Source organism: Petaurus breviceps, unplaced genomic scaffold (assembly GCF_028583685.1).
Source record: "Petaurus breviceps papuanus isolate PSGF00001 unplaced genomic scaffold, PetGlider_PUasm1.0 207, whole genome shotgun sequence".
Lineage (NCBI taxonomy): Eukaryota > Metazoa > Chordata > Mammalia > Diprotodontia > Petauridae > Petaurus > Petaurus breviceps.
In genome coordinates this window covers 23,485,558-23,507,620 of record NW_027185850.1, presented here as the reverse complement: position 1 = coordinate 23,507,620, position 22,063 = coordinate 23,485,558, and the positions used below count along the sequence as shown (strand labels likewise).

The window sequence follows — 22,063 nt, the reverse complement described above, 5'->3', positions numbered from 1 at the left end:
TCTATTAGGGTGGGAGCTGTCCTTGCCTAGCTGCCCACCACCTCATGCTGAGGAGCCTCCCTCCCGGGTCTCCACAGTCCATGGTCTGAAGTCCAAGCAAGTCATTTAATCTCACTGAGCCTATAAAATTGAGATAAGAACAGCAGCACCCCACAAGCTTGCTGGGAGAACCTTGATGGGGATGTAGAGGTAATGGAGTTCCCTGGTGGGGCCAGTGCCCAGAGTTCCCTCAGTGGGCACTGGAGGGTCCACACCTGGGGCTTGACAGCAGCTCCAGGGTGGAAGACAGTAAGGCTAAGGCATGTCTTTTTGCTTTCTCGCAGCGGCCCGATACTGCAGCATGCTCATTGAGGAAGGTGGGCTACAGCATCTCTACAACATCAAGGAGCAGGACCAGACTGACCCTCATGTCCAGCAGATTGCTATTGCCATCCTGGACAGCTTGGAAAAACACATTGTCCGTCACGGGCGGCCACCCCCAGGGAAAAAGCAGTCCCAGGCCAAGCTCCACTGAGAGCCACATGTCATGGGGCCCCAGAAGGCCCAGCACTGTGGTCATGCTCCCCTGTGCTTGGTCAGGAGGCCTGCTGCAGTGAGGAGCCGTGATACCTTACCGCTGTCAGGGTATTTATTAGTGGACGTGGACGGCGATGCCTATTCAAGCAAGTCTCTAATTCCTGTTGTGATTTTTTTTTAAATTTAAGGCAAGAAGAGAAAGGCCCCGCCCAGCCTTCTCTGACCATTTAGAGACTTTTCCACATAATTCCTTTGGTGTGTGAGTATACCTGTGCTTGTGAGATTGTGCATCATCATGATAAACTTCAGTGCACGAGCCCACTGCAGAGGGGTCCACGTTGAGGAGATCTGCAGACCCCTCCCGAGCCAGATGGTGCTTGGGTTGCTGTGTGGTCTGGTTTCTCTGCTTCTGCCCTTGGGTGCCCTGGCCCCTCCATCCTCTGACAGGCCATCCCTCGAGAAGGGTGAGTGGTAGCACCACCTCTGGACTCCTTGCCTGGCTGCTTCTGGTGGAGATTGGATGGAAAAGAATGCCCAAAAGGAGGAGGACTCCAGGCTACTGAGGGAGAGGCATGTGGCCTCTTTCCTCCGATGCCTTTGCTCACACGGCCTCTCTCCTGGTGCAGCAGCCAAGCATATGCGTTCTCTCTCTCCATCCTGAGAAGGCTGCCCTGCTATTTTCTTGTAAAGAATTTTGGTACCTAACCCCCTTCCCTCCTAAAAAATCTTTCTGACTTGTTTCTTTGTGAAATGTCCCAAGACCCCCCTTGTTTGTAAGTCAGGTTGTGGAGGTGTGGATCCTTATACAGGTTCCTGTGGGGCACCCAGTCATTTCTCTGTTTCATGTCTGTCTCTGTCCAGGGAGCCCAAGGTTACACCACATGCTCCCTGCCCTGTTGGGAGAAATGCTGGCAGTGACAGGGACTGGGGTCCTGAAGTGCAAAGCCCTTGGTCATCTCTGTTCTTATCCTGACGTCTTATCCCCGTCTCACTGCCAAAGGAGGAAAAGACAGCCAGGAAGAGAGTTTGGCACGCGCTGGGTATCCGTTGACCCTCATCCGTGTTTTCAGGAAAACCTCTTGACTGACAACCCACCACCTAAAAAAGTGTAGTGCTGTTCTGGGACTGCACAAGGGGGGAGACGTTGGTGTTTGTGGCAGGGCCTTCTGGGAGCACCAAGGAGCTGCTTTGATTTGTTATGGATCCCCTTCTGGGGGAAAGACAGAGTTCATGTTTGCTTTACAGGGCAGATGTCATTTCCCTGGAACAGCCAGTGTTGTAAACAGAGGTTTGAATTGATGTATTTTTAGTTAGAGAGGGAGGAGGGCATTTGTAAGACTGCTCATTTTCTAAAGAAAGTTCTTTTTAATGTGATTATCTTACTAGCATGCAGTTAACATCTTTGTTTGGTCTCATTTCATATGACTATGAGAATAATTCAACTTTAATTTTGAATTTGCTTGGTCAGAATGAAAATTGAATTTTGTAAAGGAAGAAAATGAGTAAATTCCTGGTTATTGGGTTTCTTCCAGTCCTATAGGGTAAGGAAGGCTTGTAGACTTGGCCCGTTGTCACAGGAGGAATCTACTTCAGGTAAACATAGTAAATTCTTTTTTTTAGGGGGGAGAAAACCCGATGTCACATTCATATAAAATTGAATTTAATTTCGCTTTTTCCTTCTGGGTGTGGTTCTTTTAGCTTGTTTTTTAAGCATCACTAACCGTACCATGTGACACATTGGCAGGATAGTGCATATACTTGACTGATCAGAGCTGAGCTGAGGACCAGGGACGGTTGTTCTCGTCCTCGAAGCTGCCATGTGCACATCTGCTGCCTCCAGCCTGGGGACCCAGGGGGGTGGGCAAAGATCTGTAAGGACTTTGCTTCTCCCTTCTGTCCTATACCACACAGGATGAGAGCAAGTGTGCTGCTCACATGGAAAGGTCACCTGCTTCACAAAGTCACTAAAAATGTCTGGAATACGGAAGGGTAGTTTGTTTTTTTTCATCTCTATTATGGTATGGGTGGATGAGTTCTCCAGTGGAAACCAGACAGCTGTTCTCTTAGCTTGAATATTTAAAGTTTAATTTAACCTTAACTGCACTCCCCCCACCCCCATCAGTAGTGGGCAGAACCGTTGGAGGAGGAGCTCCCCAGCCAGCAGGTGGCACTTGCCCTAATTGTGTTTTCAGATGCTAGTGCCTTTCTTTCCAGGATGGTTCTTAGCCAGGTGAGATAGTACAAGGAGGCACCAGACTATTGGGGATAGACTGTGGATCCCGTTGTGCTTTGATGTCTGTAAACAGTGACCATGGAGCTGACATGACTGTCCAGGCCCCTGCCTCATGTGGAAGGCCCTGGTCCTCCCTGTTGCCAAGCATTGTACCTTTGAATGAGAGAGCACTAGAATGTGACAGGCATTTGGTGCCTTCCACAGTTCCCTCTCCTGTGGCCAGGAGTACTTCTTCAAACACAGAGTGGACAGGGGTGCAGCCACTCCCCAGCACCCATGCACTCTAGTCAGAGGGAAGGGAGTGAGATACATTCTGCAGCTCAGAACATCTTCCAAGAGCTCAGGGTGCACCAGGGTAGATAGTAAGTTAGAGCTGTACATGGCTAGGCCTGAGAGTTGACCAGGATCGTTATTGGCCTTTGCCTTTCCCCAGGTATGTTTGGTTGTGACTTTGACACTACCTAAAAGCACCCTTGGTCTATGCAGTGAGCAAGAAATAAGAAGTATTGGAGAGGCTTCTTTGGCTTCTCCAGCCAAGAAGTCAGTGCTTCCTACCTGTGGGAGTTTGAAGACTTGTTTGTTTCTTGGTGTTTTTGTTTAAGAATGTAAAATTCATCTCTCTGACGCTGCACTCTAGGAAGGAGACTTGTGGTTAAGAATGACCCTGTAGTCAATTAGCAGCTTGCCTGCCTGTGCTGTGGGGTGTGGATGCCCAGATAACAATGGGCCACGATCATATGAGGAAATGGTTTGCAGGGATCCCCTTATTGGCAGAAATTTGAAATTAGAAGCCCCAGTTCTATAGAGTAGACTTGAGGGAAGTTGCTGCTGTTAATATAGAAGGTCTGGGACCTGTGTTTGTGACGTCAGCTAATACATATCCAGTGGAAAATGTTTTCAGCCCATTCTGATTTTTTCCTTAGGCTGTTTCAGGATTACATTAGGAGCTGTCCCTTCTAATGAAACTCCTCAGATCATGTGCTGAGGGAAGAAGGGCAAGAACAAGGCATCAGGATCCCAGCCTTGGGCCAGAGTCTGGAGGAAAGGCTGACTTGCCGGGAATGTGGCCTTACTGATGTTCTCTCTTCCCCCTGCCTAATTTGAACAGAACCCAGCAGAAAAACTTGAGAGCATCTGCACAAGTTCTCAGCTTCTCTTGCCACATTTGATCAGATGTCCTGCTGCTTTTGGCCAGAGGCCAACGGTACCGGTCAAACCTCAGCTCAGCAAAGGTCTTCAATCCCAGATGGCTCAGAGTGGAACCTGCTCACCATCAGTTAGCAGCTGGCAAGGTGGGCTTCTCTCTGGGCCTGGGCCTCCTATCTGCCTCCTTCTCAGGCTTTCGGATGCTTGTGTCCCCTGCATTCAGTCTCACTCAGACATGTCAGACTGTGGTGTTAGGGAATATAGAGTGTATGTAGCGAATGTTTGAATTTCTGGGTGACAAACCTTGGCTTGTCTCTTTGGGGAATAGAGTAGGCCCTGTCTTCAAAGGATGATGACAAAATGGTGTATGACAAAACCACTAGGAAAAGAGTTCATTGAGTGGCCTTTAAATTAATCAGTGTATCTTTTTTTTAGCTTAGCACAGGTGCTGCTGTTTGGGGTGTGTCCTTTAATCCTTGTGGGAGGATGCTTCAAATGGGCCACCCCACCCCCATCCCAAGCCTGCTGGAAAGGAGCTGAGGGGCAAGTAGGCCCTCTGTCCTTGCTGTGATATTTGTTTTGGGGGGGCTTCCAAGGTCTCACAACCCCCCAGCCAGACATGGCAGAGTTGCTTGGTGGGAAATCCTGGGAATCTTGAGGTTTGATCAGGTTTTTGCAGGTGTATTTTAAATTCGTTTTTGCAGAATTCTGCTTTGGTTCCTTTGGGGGTACATTCAGATTAGCCAAGATGATAAACATGGGCTTTTGCAAGATTAAGAATGCAGAAGCATAAAGAGGGAGATGAGCCCAGGTCATCAAATTGGCCTGATAAATAAATACAAGCTGCCCCTCTCTCTGACATTTTCAAGAGTTCCAGGAACCTTGGGCTCTCTGATTTTTTCATCTGTTTTTCTTTTGCTTTGGTTTTCAGTTCTACTTAGCTCCTTCTGTAGTTTATTACAAATCCATCAGAAAGCATAATGTCAGTACCTTTTTCTCCCCAAAGGTTCTCTGTTATCTGGCCCCAATGTACTGTTACCATTGTGACCGAATAAATGGGGTTAGACTGTATCTGGATGATACCACATTTCCAGCCAGTCCATTGCTTGTGTGAGCAGTTGGGGGATGAGGAGGGGAGTGCAGGGAATAAAGGAGTGATTGGGTTTTTGCCTAAATAAATGTTATAAATTTTGTGTATAAGGTGTCTGTTGTCTTTGATGATTGAAATGTACTTTGAACTTTGTTAAATGCTGGTCACGGGAATACAGATTTCAAGCAGGATGCTTCTTAGAAACCATTGGTGCTGGTTTTGCAACAGAGGAAGGTGAGGCTCAGAGTGGGGAAAAGGCTTGCCCAAGATCACACAGATAGGGAGGGGCAGGATGGGGAGTTAAATTGGGTTCATTGACTCCATATTTGGGGCTTTTTCTACTCTACATTTATAGCAAACTCACTTGTGATCTGGGATAAATCACTTCCCTCCTCTTAGACTATCCTCCACAGTGCTGTCCCTTGCCTCTTGGAGTACCAAGGGAGGACCCTGAAGTTGAAGACTAAGCCTTCTCTGAACTGTTTTCCCCAATAGTGTTCTGTACATCAGGGCGCTTAATAAATGAGTATCACATTGACCCCTTGTCACCCTCTCCAAGGCTGGACTCACTTTGCCCAAGCACCTCAATATCCTGGGCCTTCCTCGCTCCCCTCTTCCATTGTCAGACCTTACCTCACTACCATGCCTCAGTGGCTTTGGGGGTTTACTCCCTCTGACCTGGACCATCCTCTCCAGATCCCTGTCACCATCACCTACTGGCATCAGCCAAGTTCAGTACCTGATGTGGCCAGTCTTCTGTGCTCCTGAATCATTCTTAGTGATTCAAGGATTTTTTATTCCAAAGCTTTCCTAATGTGTAGGATTTTCTTATCTTTGCCCTCCTCCTCACCAATAGAAACTTCACTTTAACAAAGAAATGTGTATGGTTAAGCAAAAACTTTCACAACTAGCTGGCACCTTGCTGATGGTCTGACATGTCCCTTCTTCTGTACCCGAATGTGACCACGCTGCAACCCCAGAGAAAGAGAAAGAAGTTCCCTTACCACTTCTCTAACCTTGTCAGAGGTCTGCTGTCCTTTATCGTCTTGTGCTTATTGTGTAGGTGGTCTTTGTATGCTGGCTTCAATTTCCTCATCTCCTATGCACCACAGCCCCACAAAGGGGTCGTCAAACCCTAATTTCATCCTCCCTCATTCAAAACTACCCAATTTCTATTATCCTAAATACTCAGTCTCCCTGCCAATCTCAGGATTAGGGTTAGGGACATTCCTCATCCCTGCCTGCTGGCTTTCCTGCCTTCATTCAAGTCCCAGCTGAAATCTTCCTTTCTAAAGGAAGCTTTTTCCAGTTCCTCTTAATGCCAGTGCCTTCCCTCTGAGACCCCCACCCACTTTTTCCTGTCTCTTTCTTGCTTGTACACAGTTGCTATGTCATCTCCCCAGAGACGGTGGCACAGTGGATAGAGCACTGAGCCTGGTGTCAGCCTTGGATATGAGCTTTGTGACCCTGGGCAAGTCACAACTTCTGTTTGCCTCAGTTTCCTCAACTCTAAAATGGGGATAATAACAGTACCTACCTCCCAGGGTTGTGAGGATCAAACAAGGTATTTGTCCAGTGATTAGCACAACACCTGGCACATAGTAGGCCTTAATAAATATTTGACTGACAATCATTTTCTCTAAATGCCTGTTTATCCCCGTCATCCCAGCAGATGGATCACTCCTGTTCTGTCTCTTCCCTCCGCGCCTACTGCCTTCATTCCAACCTTTCACACCCATCATCTGCTCTGCTTCCTTTAGCAGCCCAGGTTGTGGAGTCAGCTACAGAAATACCCTTATCTCCATTGAGACCTCTCTGCTGTATGGGAATCCCATTCTTCTTTCCACCTTCCTATCCCAGCCCCCTCCTCTCTTAGTCATTAGGCCCCAACAGGACCCTCTCACTCATCTCTCAGCAAATGACCCACGGAGAAATGCAGGGACACTTGTCTCTTGTCCCCTACTATTCTATGCCACCACCTTTTTCTGTCACCCATCTTATCTTTTGTTCCGCTCTTGGGGATGAAGTGGATCATTTCCTTGTACCCTCAGTCCCAAAAACAGAATCTTGAGTTGGAAGGGAGCTCAGAGGCAATCTAGTCCCCTTTGGACCTAAACAAGAGCCCCTCTACAACCTGTCCAAGGAGTGTCCCCTTTAGTTAAGGACACACTGGACACTTTTCTTAGGTCCGTTTCACTTCTTGACAACTTTGTTCAGAAAGTTTTCGCTACATCAAGATAAAATTTACCTCTCCTGGTCATTCCTGATTCTTCCCTCTGGGCTCAAGCTAGACAAGTTTAATCTCTCCTTTGAGGTGACAGCCCTTCAGATTCTAGAACTCTCACGTCCCTCCTGTGTCTTTCCAGGGTCGGCATCCCTAGTCTTTCCATTGGTCCATTTCTGGCATGAATTCATGCTTTGAGCCCTGCTCTGGACTGTCCAGCATATCCATTTCCGTGTGTCTGTCTGTCTGTCTGTCTGTCCGTGTGTCCTCACCACTGTGAACTACTCTGTTCTGAAGGTAGGGGCTATTACCTTTTTGTCTTCTTATCCCCAGTGCCCAGTATCCAGCACCTGACACATAGATGCCCAGTAAAATGCTTGTTGGTTAACAGTGGGACAATTACCCTTCTAGTCTTGAGCCCTCAACAATCAATTATTGCTCAATGATGCCTAAAATTGAATTAGCTTTTTTGGCTGCCCACATCATATTTTTTTATTGTTTTGAGTTTGCTGTTCACTAACCACCTCTTCCCCTACTGCCCAGATCTTTCTTAGATAGTTAAGCATACTTTTCCCATCTCATACTTAGGAAATTAATTTTTGAAGCTATAGAAAACTTTTTACTTTTATCCCAATTTAATTTTATCTTGCTAGATTTGGCCCTAAGTTTTTAGCCTGGTAAGAATTTTGGGGGACCTGGTGCCATTCACTGTGTTAGCTATCCCCAGTAGTTTTGTGTCATTGACAAAGTTAATAAGCTTCCTTGATGCCCAGAACTCTGCACCCAAGAGCCCCGGAAAACAGTGCCCCCAGAGCACTGACCCTGCTTCTAGCCATCATCCAGGGAAGCAATGCCAGAATAGATGCTCCGTCCCCACTCTACATCCTCAGAAGCCCCATCTACATAAAACCTGGGGAAAAAAAAGTCCTCCCTACCAGTCCTTGGCATGTCCAATGGCATAATCTCAGGTCTTTATCAGTGGAGATACCATCTGCTTTACCACTGTCCTTTTAAAGAACATGGGACCCTTTCATCTGACTTGCAACTGAAACCTCCCAGTGTGTTGTTTTCCCACGTTAGAATGTGAGCTTGAGAGCAGGTACCGTCTTACTGTTCAATTTGTATCCCCAGTGCCTAGCACACTGCTTTGTAAATAGCAAGCACTTAATAAATGCTTTTTCGTTCATTCAAATGCTTTCATCTATGTTGGCGAACTCGGGTTCTGATACCTTGGATAAGTCCCTTCCCTTATCCAGCCCTCTGTCAAAAGAGAAGTTTTGACTGCAGGATCATTTTGGGACTGCAGTAAGGACCACTTGTGTCAGGGGTCCTCTCCTGCATGACCAGGTATGCTTTGGGAGAATTCTCTCGGGCCCATCAGTCTTACCCAGATAACCTGGGAACATCAGTATCTGAAGTCTTCCCCAAATTAGGGCATAGTCACCCAACTCCACTTAAAAGCATACAGGTTCCCAAAGCTTAGCCAAATTTTATTTGAAATTTAAGAGAAATGAATGAAATTCCTGTCAGAAGCCATCAAAAACAACACATGTATAGCCGGTGAACAAATCTCCCTGAGTAGCCTGGGCACACACAGTGCTGAGAATCTCTGGGGTTTCTCTAATTCCCTGAACGAGGCTGCTTCCTCAGGCTCTCCACTGGAGTGGCTCTCGGCCTCTGCTCAGCCCTCCAGCCTAAGACTCCTGCATTTCTCCAAAACTGTCAGCAGATGGTGGTAGTAGCTTACCTCCAATCAATCATTTAACAATCATTGATTCTACAAGCACACTCCCCACCAAATGGTGCTAGAGTGGGTGGAAGGAAGTGACCAGAAACAAGACTCAGGTCTACTGGCCAGGACCATTGTAGGAAGGATTCTGAATTTTGAAGGGATTTAAAAACAAAAGGATTTTCCATTTGATCCTGGAGATAGTAGGAGACACTGGAATTTATTGAGTGGGAGGGAGTTAACACAGACAGCAGCTCAGTGAAAGATGGGTCTTTGGAGAGATTTGAGGCAACCCACCCAGCAACCTGGGACAGCAGTAATCCCAGGAGAGGGAGTGATGTCAGTGGTGGGGGAGAGGAGACAAAGACTAGAAGTGTGAAGGGAAGAATGAGCAAACAGCAGGCATTGGATGACATTGAGGTTTTGAGTCTTGGTAACCAGTAGTCATGTCCTCCATAGTCAAAGGAGAGTTCAGAAGAGGGTTGGGTTTGGGGGGAAGAGAAGTTCTGTTTTGGGCTTACTGAGTTAAAGATGCCTATGGGGCGTCCAGTTTGAGAGGTCCCAAAGGCAATACTGGAAGGCAGGAGAGAAGAGATCGGGGCTTAGTGAGTACATCTGGGAATCATCTGAATAGAGATCATAGTTGAACCCATGGGAGTTGCTAAGATCACAGAGTGAAGTTGTATAGACCAAAAAGAGAAGAGGGTCCAGGACAGCTTTGGAGGGCACCATACCAGGCATGAAGTAGATCAAGGTGCAGCTAAAGAGATTGAGAAGTTCCAGTCAGATAGGTGGGGGGAGATCCTCAGTAAATGAACATTTTATTAAGCACCTTCTATGTGTCCAGCACTTTGCAACTCTCTCATCAGTCTCACTATCACCCTGGGAGGTAGGTGCTATTATCGGTTCCTTTTTACAAGTAAGGAACCCGAGGCAGGCAGTGGTTTAGTGACTTGCCCACAATCACACAGTTGGGAAGTGTCTGAGGCAGAATTTGTACTCAGATCTTGACTCCAGGTACAGCACTCTCTGCATTAGGCCACCAGCCACCTCTTTGGGGGATGTAAAGAGAAGCCAAAAGGCCACCACAAAACTAGTTCCTGCTGTTTCAAGAAGCTCTGACAGGGAAGACAATACGGACATCTGTGTCCACAAAGATATAGAAAGGACAAACTGGAGAGAATTCATGGAGGGAAGGCTTGGTTGGTATTAAATGGGATTGGGAAAGGCTTACTGCAGAAGGATGGCTTTCAGTCGGGTCTTCGAGGAAGCCAGGCAGCAGACATGAGCGAGAACGTTCCACGCATAGAGGACAGCCAGCAAAAATGCTAAATGGTTAATGATAAGTGGTTAGAGTTCAGTATGGGCCGGCAGCTCTCGTAGGAAGGAGATCTAGGGTGTGACCATCCTTGTGTAGAACTGAGGTGGGGCGGCTGAAGATCAGGTTCTGAGAATAGAGTAGACCAAGGACCTGGGAAGTTAAGGCATTTGAAGGAGTGCCCCTCATAGGCAGTAAGTCCCCCAGGGTGAAGGCAGGAGTTAGGGGACTGCCCCTCTCTGGGTTTCACTGTCTACTCCAGATTTCAGGTTTAAGTTCCCAGAAACAAGCCTCCATTAAAGGGTTTCTTGCAAACTCAAGAGTCCTAAGTGTAACCCTGCAGAAGGGAAATAGACTTCCCCTACTCACCAGTCTAGCTCAAACTCTCAGTATGTTTTCTCTCTACACAATCAGTCACTTACAATAATGACAGTTTTCAATCTTAAATATAACCATTCACTTAATAAGGCAAAAAAAAATACAGGCATTAAAATATTAAAGAAAGTAAATAAAAAATAAAATATATCACAGTCAAACCTGGATCACGTTTTCCCAACAATACATTCAAGAGATATGGTGAAGAATGGGCACACCCTTATGAGAACCTGGTCTGAAAACACATGGGGAAGGCAAAGTCATGCTTGGGGTAACTTACAATTCTGGACTGTGGGCTACAATGTACAGTAGACCCTGTGAACCACTCTCTGCTCTGTGTTGTCCTCACCCCTCCTGCCCTGGGGAAATCCTCTTCTCTCTACTCAAACATAGCATTTACAAGTTCTTTCAATTAGGGCTACTAAAAAGTACAGCCCCTTAATGCGAATAACAGTTCTCTAAGTTAGAAAGCTGCAGAACAGCACAACAAACTGGCAAGTCACTATAAGGACCAGACAACTGACCGGGACACCTGCCCCAGCAAATGCCAGACTTTGCTTCTCAAACCAGAGGTGCCAGCAGAGGACAAGGAATCCTCATAAAAAGTTGTGCCTTTCTCCAGCTCTAGGCGACTCTGAAGAACTCCAGGGATAGCTCGTTGCCGATGGCCACCACCCTCATCCCCACCAACAACATCAATGTTCTGTTGCTTTCTCTTGCCTCGTCCTGCGCCTTTCTCTGTGTCTGTAGCAGCTGCTGTTAAATGAAAGCTTTTCTGACTCCTAGTAATTCACCTTTTACTTTAGAAAAATCAATGCTTCTCAGATTTCTCCAAGCTACCCAGCAGTCTTTTCTCCATCATACCTTAGTCTTCAAATGTTAACATGGTCTCTCATTGTCTTAGTTTTACCCTCAGTCATAAAACAGTTATTTGTACATGAGTTGACCTACCATCATGCTTTGAAGGCCCTCTGGAATCTTCAATACAGTGATCTCTTTCTGTAGTGAAACTATGTTTCTTCTCACTTAACATTTATCTAGTTTTTAATGTGTAAAATATCCTTCTTTTCCTCTTAAAACATTAACCTGTTCCCAAGCAAGCAAGGCTTCACATTACTGACAATGAGTTCAGAATTTTCAGATCCACACCACAGGTTATTTTCTCTACAAAAAATATCCAAATTGCATCTTCATACACATATTTTAGCAGTTTATATTAAAACAGTTCTTTTCCTCCTCTTTTAGATATCAAAATGTTCATCCACAATGTGTAGCAATATCGTACATTATTCTTTCCTTTAAATTAAAGATGGCTGTCTGGGAGGGGGGGAAGTGGTACACAGGAGAAAATGTAAATGATATAAGAACAAAAAAATAATTTTTAAAAAGATAAGCATCTCTGTTTCTGAAGTTTTCTCTTGTATATACTAGTTTCCACTAGCCTTGGCCTCTTGAACAGTCACCAAGCAGTATAAGAAAAAATCTCCCCTTGTAGCTTATAAGCAGGTCTCCCTAATTCTATATTAGCACAGGGTGACTTCTTATGAGATGATACCATCTTTCACCATCACCTGATAGCTAATATTTACATGCCAACTTAAGATTTACAAAACACTTTATAAATAACGTTATTTTATCTTCTCTACAACTTTCTACTTGTATCTAAAGTTTCAAGAAACTATCCCAGGCCCTCCCCAATTCTCAGTCCAGTCCAATTCCTCCTGGGAATTCTGGTTAGGGCTATCCAAGTTACCTGGGGTTACTTTAAGAGCCATCTAGGGGAAAGTGTAAATCCAAGTGCTGCCCCTAGCAAGGAGAGAGAGATCAATAGTCCCTGCTACCTGTTGGAATGAATGTTGGTATTTCAACTCTATTAAGGAGAGTTGAGAAATCACAGTTGAGAGGTCATCACCTGAGTGGTGAGAGGGAGTGGAGAAGAGTAGAAAGCCCTGCATTTGGACTCAGTCAAGTCTTTAGACTGCAGTCCCAGCTTAGCCCCTTACTCCGGCCCAAGGCAGGTCCCATCCATCATCTCTGAGCCTCAGGTCTTTCCTACAAAAAGAAGGGAGTGGACTTGGCAATTCCGTAGGCCCCTTCCAGTTCTAAAAATGAAAGCAAGACCCAGATTCCTGGTTAAACAAAAGGTGCATTAAGGGACACTGGTCCAGGTCCTGAGCTCAACTCTTTGAAATAGGGACTCCCAGTTACACAAGGCCCAAATGAGATCCTGGATGTGAAAGGCTTCCTTCAAACTGGATTATTATTGTGACCAGACATTTCAAGTCTTCAAAGAATGAGACAGTCCCTGCTTACTGCAAGTATTGGATTACAAACCTAAGAAGACAAGGACTGTGTTCCATGAGCATATTAACTGTCTTTCTGATCTTGGTATTTTCTTCAAGCCAGGAACCCACCACCCCTGCTTGCCATATTAGTCTGAATCCAGGTCACACTTCCCCTCCGAACCTAGAGTGTGTTCTGAGACCTGAGTGTGACGAATAACTAGTGTTATTTTTTCATTAGGAACCCACTAAATTTTTTACTCTCAAAGTGACTTCACCTGGGGGTGGCTGGGTGGTACAGTGAATAGAGCACCGGCCCTGGAGTTAGGAGGACCGGAGTTCAAATCCGGCCTTGGACACTTAACACAAAACTAGCTGTGTGACCTTGGGCAAGTCACTTAACCCCAATTGCCCTACCCTCCAAAAAAAGAGAAAAAGTGACTTCATCTTAAAGTAGCAATCTACATCAGGATCAAGAGGAATCAAGATTTTAAGCTGGAAGGGACCTCAGAGGCCATCTAGCCCAACCCCTGTGGGAAAAGGATTCCCTAACAAGTGGTTATTCAGCCTTGGTTTGAGACCTCCAGAGAGAGGGAACCTCCCAAAGTGAAGATTCCTCTTTTGGACAACTCTCACCATTAGGAAGAATTTCCTGATATCAAGCCTCGTCTTTCTTTTTGTAAATTCGACCCATCACTTTGAGTTCTGTTTTCTCAAGCCAGAGTAAGCCTCTGTCTTTCTGCCAGGTGAAAGCTCTTCAGATACTTAGACACAGTAATAATGATCTGGCTTTCTCCTTCACCTTTATTACATAGCTAGTAACTAGTTCATTAGAGGGGCATTGTGGTGATAGCAGAAATATCTTTTTATTAACCAAAACAATATAATATTAATATAATAAATAATATAATCATTAATAATATAAATGATATATTTTGTATATAATTATATAAATAATATAAATTAATAATAATATAAATAATATATAATTAATCCACTTTTTTCACAATGAACTAGACTGAAAAAGAATAGTTAATTCCAAGAAGGCATCTTCTCCAAGAGTGTGTACCATCATTAACATTCACTTCTTTGTTTAGTGTTTATTTAAATAATAATTTTTAAAGGGAAAATATGTATTTAGGTCTCCTCTGAGTTAGTTGGAGAAACTCCTGAGAGTTACAACTTCTCTTTAAGGAGGATGTACCCTTTGAGGTGAGCTGTCTTGATTGGTAGAAATTCAACCAACTTACTATGTAGCTGTGTTAAAATTGTATCTTGTTCTGGTCGCACCTGACCATCCCCTCCCCCTTTTAGTTGGTATAGTAAGTTTGTAAGTAGCTAGAATAAAGTCACAATAGCAGGAAGATAACAAAGGGGAACCTAGAAGTCATCTACTATCTGTCCCATAAATTAGGGGAACCACTTCCTAAATCTATTTGCTAACTCAACTCAAGGGAAGCCAGCTACACCTTACTATAAGGACCCCTTGGTCCTGCTAACTGCCCTGGTCTATAAGCCTCAGAAAAGCTCCAGACATGCATAGCAAGACCAGCAGAATGCCAGGTGTTGCTGATAACTTTGAGATGATAGAGCTATGTTAATGAACTAATCCTAAGGAAGCACTTTTTTTTTTTAGATTTTTCTTTTTGCTTTTTGAAGGGGGGAAGGCAGGGCAATTGGGGTTAAGTGACTTGCCCAAGGTCACACAGCTAGTTTTGTGTTAAGTGTCCGAGGTCGGATTTGAACTTTTCCTCCTGACTCCAGGGCCAGTACTCTATTCACTGCGCCATCTAGCCACCCCTAAGGAAGCACTTTTAAGTTTTATTTTTCCTCTACCAAACCCTACAAAAATGAGTCCCCAAACCCTGCCCCCACCCCCAGCACTCTGCCCTTTCCTACAGGTCCAAGGTGAGTACTTCCAACTCTGATCTGCAGTTACATAAGTGACTCTCCCCATTTTTGTCCCCATGCTGACTGCCTTCCTCCACCACCCCATTGCCTGTCCTTTGATATCTGTCTCTGTTCCCTCCTCACTTTTTGCCTCTGTGCTCTCTGTGCTTTATTAAAGGATGATTAAAGCATTAATCTTCATTTGCTACCATGGTGGTAGTAGTAAATATCCAAAGAACTCGACATATTTGACCCCCATTTGATCCAGAGGGACTCCCTCCTTGTGGTCCCATTCATTAATTAACAATTAATTGATGGTTTTGAGGAGAGAAGAGGGTAATCCCAAATCATATTTTACATCCCATCTAGTCATCTATCTTCCCATATGCCTAATACCATTCATACTCCTCCTCACCCCCACCCCAAACCTACTTTTTAATCACCCGCTCTGGGCACAGGAATCAAATCAATACCACAATATATAATGGCCATTGAGGACCCAGACCTTTGAGCATGCCTGGATCTACCCTTCCTTGTGGGTCATACAGAGTATATGCAGATATTCCCTGCCCAGTTCCAATCTAACACATGGAACTCTGGGAAGCAGGTTTCTGACCATGAGTAATGAGGGATTGGCACTATGTGGTGATGAAAAAGTCTCCTAGTTTGCTAGGAGAACTGAAAGAATTGGTTCCTCAGGAGGTGCTGAGCCAGAAGTGATTTTGAATATACAATCTCTCATTCTCTTTTCCTCCCTAGCTGTGAGCAAGGCAGCACTGCTATGATCTTCTAAGCAGGGCAGCAGGAACACACGGCATTTCCCCACTGAGTTGTCATGTGTCTGTGAGCACGCAGTGAATAGATTTGCTTTGTTCTTGTTCTTCCTGGATCGTAGGCTATGAAGTATTCAGACATGTAATCAGCCAGGTTATGACCTTGGAGACCTTAAGAGGTCAGAAGAGCCATCAGAGTTTCCACAAGCAACTGAAATAAGTCGCAGACTCCCTTAGAGGTGCTGTCTGTGGCTGTTAACAGAGAAAGTACCTGTGGGAAGATGTGGAAAGATGTTTTGTTCTTTGTTTTTAAAGATGTGATGTCTTGACTTGTGCGTGAATTGGATTTAAGTGCAGTAGAGTTACACAAAGTCATCAGCCTCATTCTCTCATGGAAGTCCAGTGCCAAGACAAAAGTCAGGATGACCAGCAATGTCCCCGCATGTAGATGACCTCAGTGTCTTTGATGTTTGCCCAAGATCTAAGCACTCCACAGCACCTACTTCAGCCTCCTTTATGGTCATTGGAACAAATCATTCTCATCTGCCCAATCTGCTGGGAGAAGTCTACACATGCTTGGGGTAGACATCCCCTAACTGACCAATGGGTCTGAGGCCTGTTGATTACCATTAAATTGGTTTAACCCTTCTAATTTAACCAGCTACTGCACATGCTATAGCTTCTTGGTGCCAGGGGTAAGAGGTAGAAACCAAAGGTGGCTGAACAACACTGAAAAGGGCTTGAAAGTCATCTCTCCAGAGATGTTACTCTTCCCTGATGTCTTCCCATTGAAGAAGGCAGTGTCTTCAGGAATCATGACCCTTCTCTATGGATAAAAGAGCTGGCTGTGGACTCTGGAAAGATACTCAGATCTCAGCAGAGAGCTCCATCTAAGGGGAACCTCATGATGACTTCCAGCCCCAGGAGCTGGGAGGTAGCTCTTGGAAATTCTCTCTATATGTTCTTCACTGTCTTCATATTCTAGATTAGAGCCCACTCTCCTAGGGACCTTGTAAGTGTAAGTGGAGGGCATGCCCCTAGTTTGAGGAGATTGGTTTGTGATTACTGTTCTTACTATACCATCTCAGTAAATTTCTTTTCTAAAAGCTAATACCGACAGTTCTCACTTTACTTCTGCTGACCTCTCTATAAAGTGATTTTTACAAAATGCAAATTTGCCTGTGGATGTGGGGAAGGGAGGGAGGAAGACAGGAAAGGGGCCTTGTGCCCAGATGGAAGGTGCTGGCACATGGTTCAAGAACATGTCAGGGCTGGAGATGGAGAAGTGAAAGCAGAAGGCGGAGCTTGTGGGGGCCAGGGCTAGCTACACAGGAGCCTAATTGGAATCAAGAGGAAAAACATGGGGCAGGCAGGACAGTCATATTAGGGCTGGACTTGGAAACAGACAGGAGAAGATTGACATAGGGGGCAGGGAACTAAGGGACACATATGTGATACCTGAGTTCGGACAGGTGGAAGACAGACCCACGAGTGGCTAGGCAGAGCAGGGCAAAGGTCTCCTCTTTTGGTGCTTGAGGTTTCAAGCCAAGTCTCTAATTTGATGCTATCAGGGTGATGAAGGTCTAGACTTCCACATGTCTGCTGTTGTTTTCACTTGGAGGGTTTTTTTGGTGGAGGAATGAAAGACTATGGGATGCTAAGCTGGGAGCAGAAGTAGAGAGAGAGAGAGAGAGAGAGAGAGAACACAGTACTGTATGGTAAAGTTAACATATGTGGTTTTGGGTTTGTTTTTGTTTTTTTTTTTGGGAAAGCATTCTCTAAATGCTGAAATGTGAATTTACATAAAGTAAGAATTTTCTGTAGATATCTACTGATTTATTGATAGTGGGTAACACACTGGATGGGGGCTCATGAACAGCAATACTGAAACTTCAGTCCCTGAGGAGAGTAATAGTCAGCCACACTCTTGGGATTAAACTTGCCAGTTTGAGTAGAAGTTGGGGAAGTGACCCCAGGGGGACTTTGGGGTAGTGTTGGTACTATACTAACATTGCTTCTGACAAGATCATGTCAGTGTCCTCTGGACACTGTACCCTTTCAGTGTCTTCTTTGTATGAATTTCCAAGCTATATGTGAGCCATTTCATGCATGTTCCCCAGACATACATGTTCCCTATGTATGCCTTTCCCTCTTGTAATAGTTATAGAATTTAAAGATCCCCTGTATTGGTTTGGTTTTCGGATTGATTGTGTTAAAACCCAGAACTTGTGAATCCCACTTGTGGGATGGACTTGTTGACGTGAAAAGAGAGGGCTGAACTGGGAGGAGCTGGTGACGTGAATTTAGAGAGACACAAGCGAACTGCTCAGGACTTTTGAGAGCTGCCACCCAGAGCTGCCAAGGACTGAGGAGACATGGCTATTATACTGGTACTTTGTCTGTCTGTTTTGATGTTGTTTTGCCAGATTTGTTCACTGGTGAAGGACAATCCTGTTGTTGCAGAGTCCTGGAACCTGGCTGTTGGTTCAGAAGCCCTAAAGAAGGATTTTCTTGTTGTATGTTTACAGAGATCCTGGAAGAGGGTTTTGCTAATGTTTTCAGGGGTCCTAGGACTGTTCTGCAGACAGAGAATGAATTAATGAGGACACTGGCAATGCATCTTGTGGCCTTGCTAGGCTTTGTCTCCCCAGGAACAAAGATTGCTGAGAACTTGCCTCAGGTCAAGATGAAGAAAAGACCTCTCTTTGGGTATTAAATGTTGTGCTTAAGCTTGTTGTAACTCTGAGGTAGATTCAATTATGATCCAAGGGTGGGGAACTTTTGATTTTTTTGTGCTCTGTGATTGACCAAATGAATGTACTTTACTTATGACTGGAAACTAATCTCCATTTGAGAAGAGGGGCTTTGTGGCTGACTAAATGAATTATAATGTCCAGGGGTGGAGTAGTACTTGGAGATTATTGAATTACCCTTGGTGAATGCCGTATTTTGAATGATGCTGTATTTTGATTTTCTCTGTTCTTAATTTGTCACTGAATAAAATGGAGAGCGAGCAGCTATGCTGGTGTTTTGAACCTTGGGAAGTTGCTTTTGCTTGGCATCACACCTCTGTGTTCTCAAATCATGCCTATTCCCTGGGACTCTTCTCTCCCCACCGGTGGTATATTATACAACTCCCTTTTGACCCAGAAAATACATATCCATCAGTGGGGGTTCATTTTAGTGGCTTCTGAACCACCACCATGTGACTCCAACAGGAAGTTTTCTTGGGGCTCGTGTATAACGGAGGGTTTTGGTTCTCCAACAGTTAATTCTGCTCTCTGGGATCCAGCAGTACAATCAAGGGAGCATTTATTAAGCAGCTACTATGTTCTGGGAGCATGAAGAAAGAAAACAAACAATCCCCACTCCCACAGAGCTGACGTTTCAGCTGGGGAGACAAACAGGTACACATATAAATATTTCTAGAGGAACTGTCCATCTTCCCCGTGCCAGGCCCTCAGGCCTTTGAAAACAAAGGTGGGGGCTCCTCCTTCACCTGCACAGCCAGCCAGATTGGTTACAGAGGAAGGAAAGGCATTTATTAAACACTCTCCATGTGCCAAGCACTGGGCTGGGGCCTGGAGATAAAAACAAAAGAGATAAGACCATCCATCTCTATCGTATTCTGTTACTGTGAGGATATAGATACTCAGGCAGTGGTGACTCGACTGGGAAGGTGTTCTGGCTGAGGAAGTCATAGAGATGGCGAGCAGAGTCACAGAATGATAACTTTTACATGACACTTAATATGTATCATGCACTTCACCATTATTTCACGTGATCATCACAACAGTCTTGGGATGTAGATACTATTTGCCTCTGGAAACTGAGTCGAACAGAAGGTAAGTGATTTGGGGAGGCTAGGTGGCACAGTGAATGCAGGGCACTGGCCCTGGAGTCAAGAGGATCTGAGTTCAAATCCAGCCTCAGATACTAGCTTATTTACTAAGTACTTACTACCTGTGTGACCTTGGGCAAGTCACTTAACCCCAATTGCCCTGTCTTCCCCCCTCCAAAAAAAAAAAAAGTTAAATGACTTGCCCAGTCACATGACTAATAAATGTCTAAGAGTGGATTTGAACTCATGTTTTCCTGATTCCAGACTCAGCACTTTAACCACTGAACCACCTACCTACCTAAGATAAATAATAGATACTCCCACAAGCAATTGATTACAGTGAAGATAAATAGTATTATGCTCTCCATTTTGTATCTTTTTCAAAAAGGGGAATAAGCTTAATTTGGTATGACTTGTTCTAGACTAAACATCATCTCCTCCTTGAGAGTGCTACTTGCTTCTTTCTAGATTTTTGCTAACTAGCTCTTATTAATAATATATTCTAGATTTTGCTGCCAATTGAGGTCAAGGTCACTGGCCTACAATTTTCAGACTCCATTTTCTTCCTCTCCCTGCAAAATCTGGACCTTTGCCATTCCCATGACACCCTTCCAATCTCCTGTAATTTTTTAGAGGGTTTTTGCAGGGATCAGCAATCCCATCCATCCACCCACTCTTTTCAGTGTCAAAGGATACGGTGAATTTCAGCCAAGTGCTTTGTACTCAAGGACAATGCTGTTCTTTCTTTCTTCTCAGGATTTGGAGGTAAAAGGAATCTTCAATGTCATCTAGAAATTTTAGAAATGGAGGACCTGAGCAGTAGAGAGGCTGATGGCCTGCCTTTTATATCTGTCTCTCCAGCCCTCAGCCCAGTGCTTGGAACATGGGGAGAGTCATCTGTAACCACTCAGGAGCACTGTTTGGCCAGGCTGGCTGTATAGGTGAGGGAGGAGCCCCCACCTCTGTTTTCAAAGGCCTGAGGGGCTGACATGTGGAAGATGATAGTTCCTCTAGAAATATTTCTATATGTATGTACCTGTTTGTCTCCCCTGTTACAATGCCAGCGCTTTGGAAGTATGAATTGTTTGTTTCATTCTTTGTACTTGTACCTGTAGGGTGTGGCACAGGGTATGTGTGTGTGGCACATAGTAGAAGCTTACTATATACTGACCCACTGCACTGTTGGACCCTGGAGGCAGAACCAGGAGCAGTAGGAGAATATGCCTCTGTTTTAAGAGTATGGAGGTAAGATTTGGAATCAGGCAACAAGCATTTATTAAGCACCTACTATATGCCAGGCACTATACATACAAATACAAGTAGAAAGAGAGCCCTTGCTTTCCAGGAGGCTCCAATCTAATGGGGGAAAGCCAGCATTAGAGTCAAGAGTACAACATGGAAGGGATGAAGATAATGCTGGCCTCTGTAAATGGAGGTGCTAAGGGGAGCCCTCTAATCAGATGTAGAGGCCGCAGGGGTAGCAGGGTACACTTCTAGTGTATGAATTTTAGGACTGGAGCAAGCTGCCAGGGTAGCGTTGGGAAAAGCCCAGAATGCCCCACAGAGAGGTTTTGAACCCAATTCTTCAAATCTACAAGCATTTATTAAGCACCTGCTGTTTGCTGCCCGGGGGCAAAAAGCAGTCCCTGCAGTCTAATTCAGGAGACAATATGTAAACAACTAGATTCAAACAAGAGACAGACAGGAATATATTGGACAGAATAAGTAACAGGAGGGCACTGGCATGGAGGAGGATGGGGAATGGCTCCTTGTGGAAGGTATCACTTAAAGGAAGCCTGGGAAGCCTAGACAGGGAGATGAAGGCAGAGAGCCCTTGGGACATGGCAGGCAGCCTGTGAAAATAGTTAGGAGAGGGAGGATAATTTTTTTAGGTTAGTGTCACTGGATTGAAGAGAATGGGGAGGGGAGTGTGTGTGTGTGTGTAGGGGGGGAACATATGCCTAGGATAAGAAGGGCTTTGAACACCAAAGGAGGGAGTTTGTCCTTGAGCCTGGGGCTCCAGGGAACCACCAGAGGTTTGAACAGTTCAGATCCAGCTCACTTTGTGCTGAACCTTACAGTCTCAAAGATCATTCTCTTTGATCAGAGGAAAATAAGACTTAACCTTCTCTTTCTGGATAGTTATCAATGTTCCATCTATCCTACCATGCCCTTCTTTGACCTTTCTCTTTTACCATATACCTGGGGAAGAATAACCCCCAAATCTTTCATTGTCTAGCCCGCCAAGGTGGGGGGCAGACCAGCAGGATGCTGAATCTCAAGGGCAAGACTTGGAGAAGGCTGTTGTAGGTGGAAATGGGGGCTCTGTTAGAGTCTGGGGGGCTGGGGACTCGGTAAGGGTCACGGTTGGGGGCTCTGGGTTAGAGCCCTAGACACAGAGTCAGGAAGAGTTCAAGTGCCACTTCAATCAATCAACAAATATTAAGATCCTACTAAGCTCCAGACACTGTGCTAAGACCCCCAAGGAGCTCACAGGCCAATGGGGCAGGAGGAGGACAAGATGCAAACAACTAGCTACATGTACCTTTAGTTGGGATAAACTGAAGACCATTTCTAGAGGGAAGGGGCTACAATTCAGAAAGAGCAAGATTTTAGCTGAGACTCGAAGGAAGCCAGGAGCCCGAG

At 45.1% G+C, this 22,063-nt stretch overlaps 2 protein-coding genes across 3 annotated transcripts in view; both read left to right on the top strand.

Annotated features, from left to right (window-relative positions):
• LOC138164972 (protein zyg-11 homolog B) overlaps positions 1-5,095 on the top strand; it is a 59,129-nt gene extending 54,034 nt beyond the window's left edge. Inside the window, exon 14 of the mRNA XM_069092984.1 lies at positions 324-5,095. Coding sequence (XP_068949085.1) covers positions 324-514 — 191 coding nt within the window. The 3' untranslated portion in view covers positions 515-5,095. The remainder of the gene's footprint in view (positions 1-323) is intronic.
• LOC138164975 (sterol carrier protein 2) overlaps positions 1-22,063 on the top strand; it is a 465,527-nt gene that overhangs the window by 281,798 nt on the left and 161,666 nt on the right. The gene's annotated exons all lie outside the window — the stretch shown is intronic.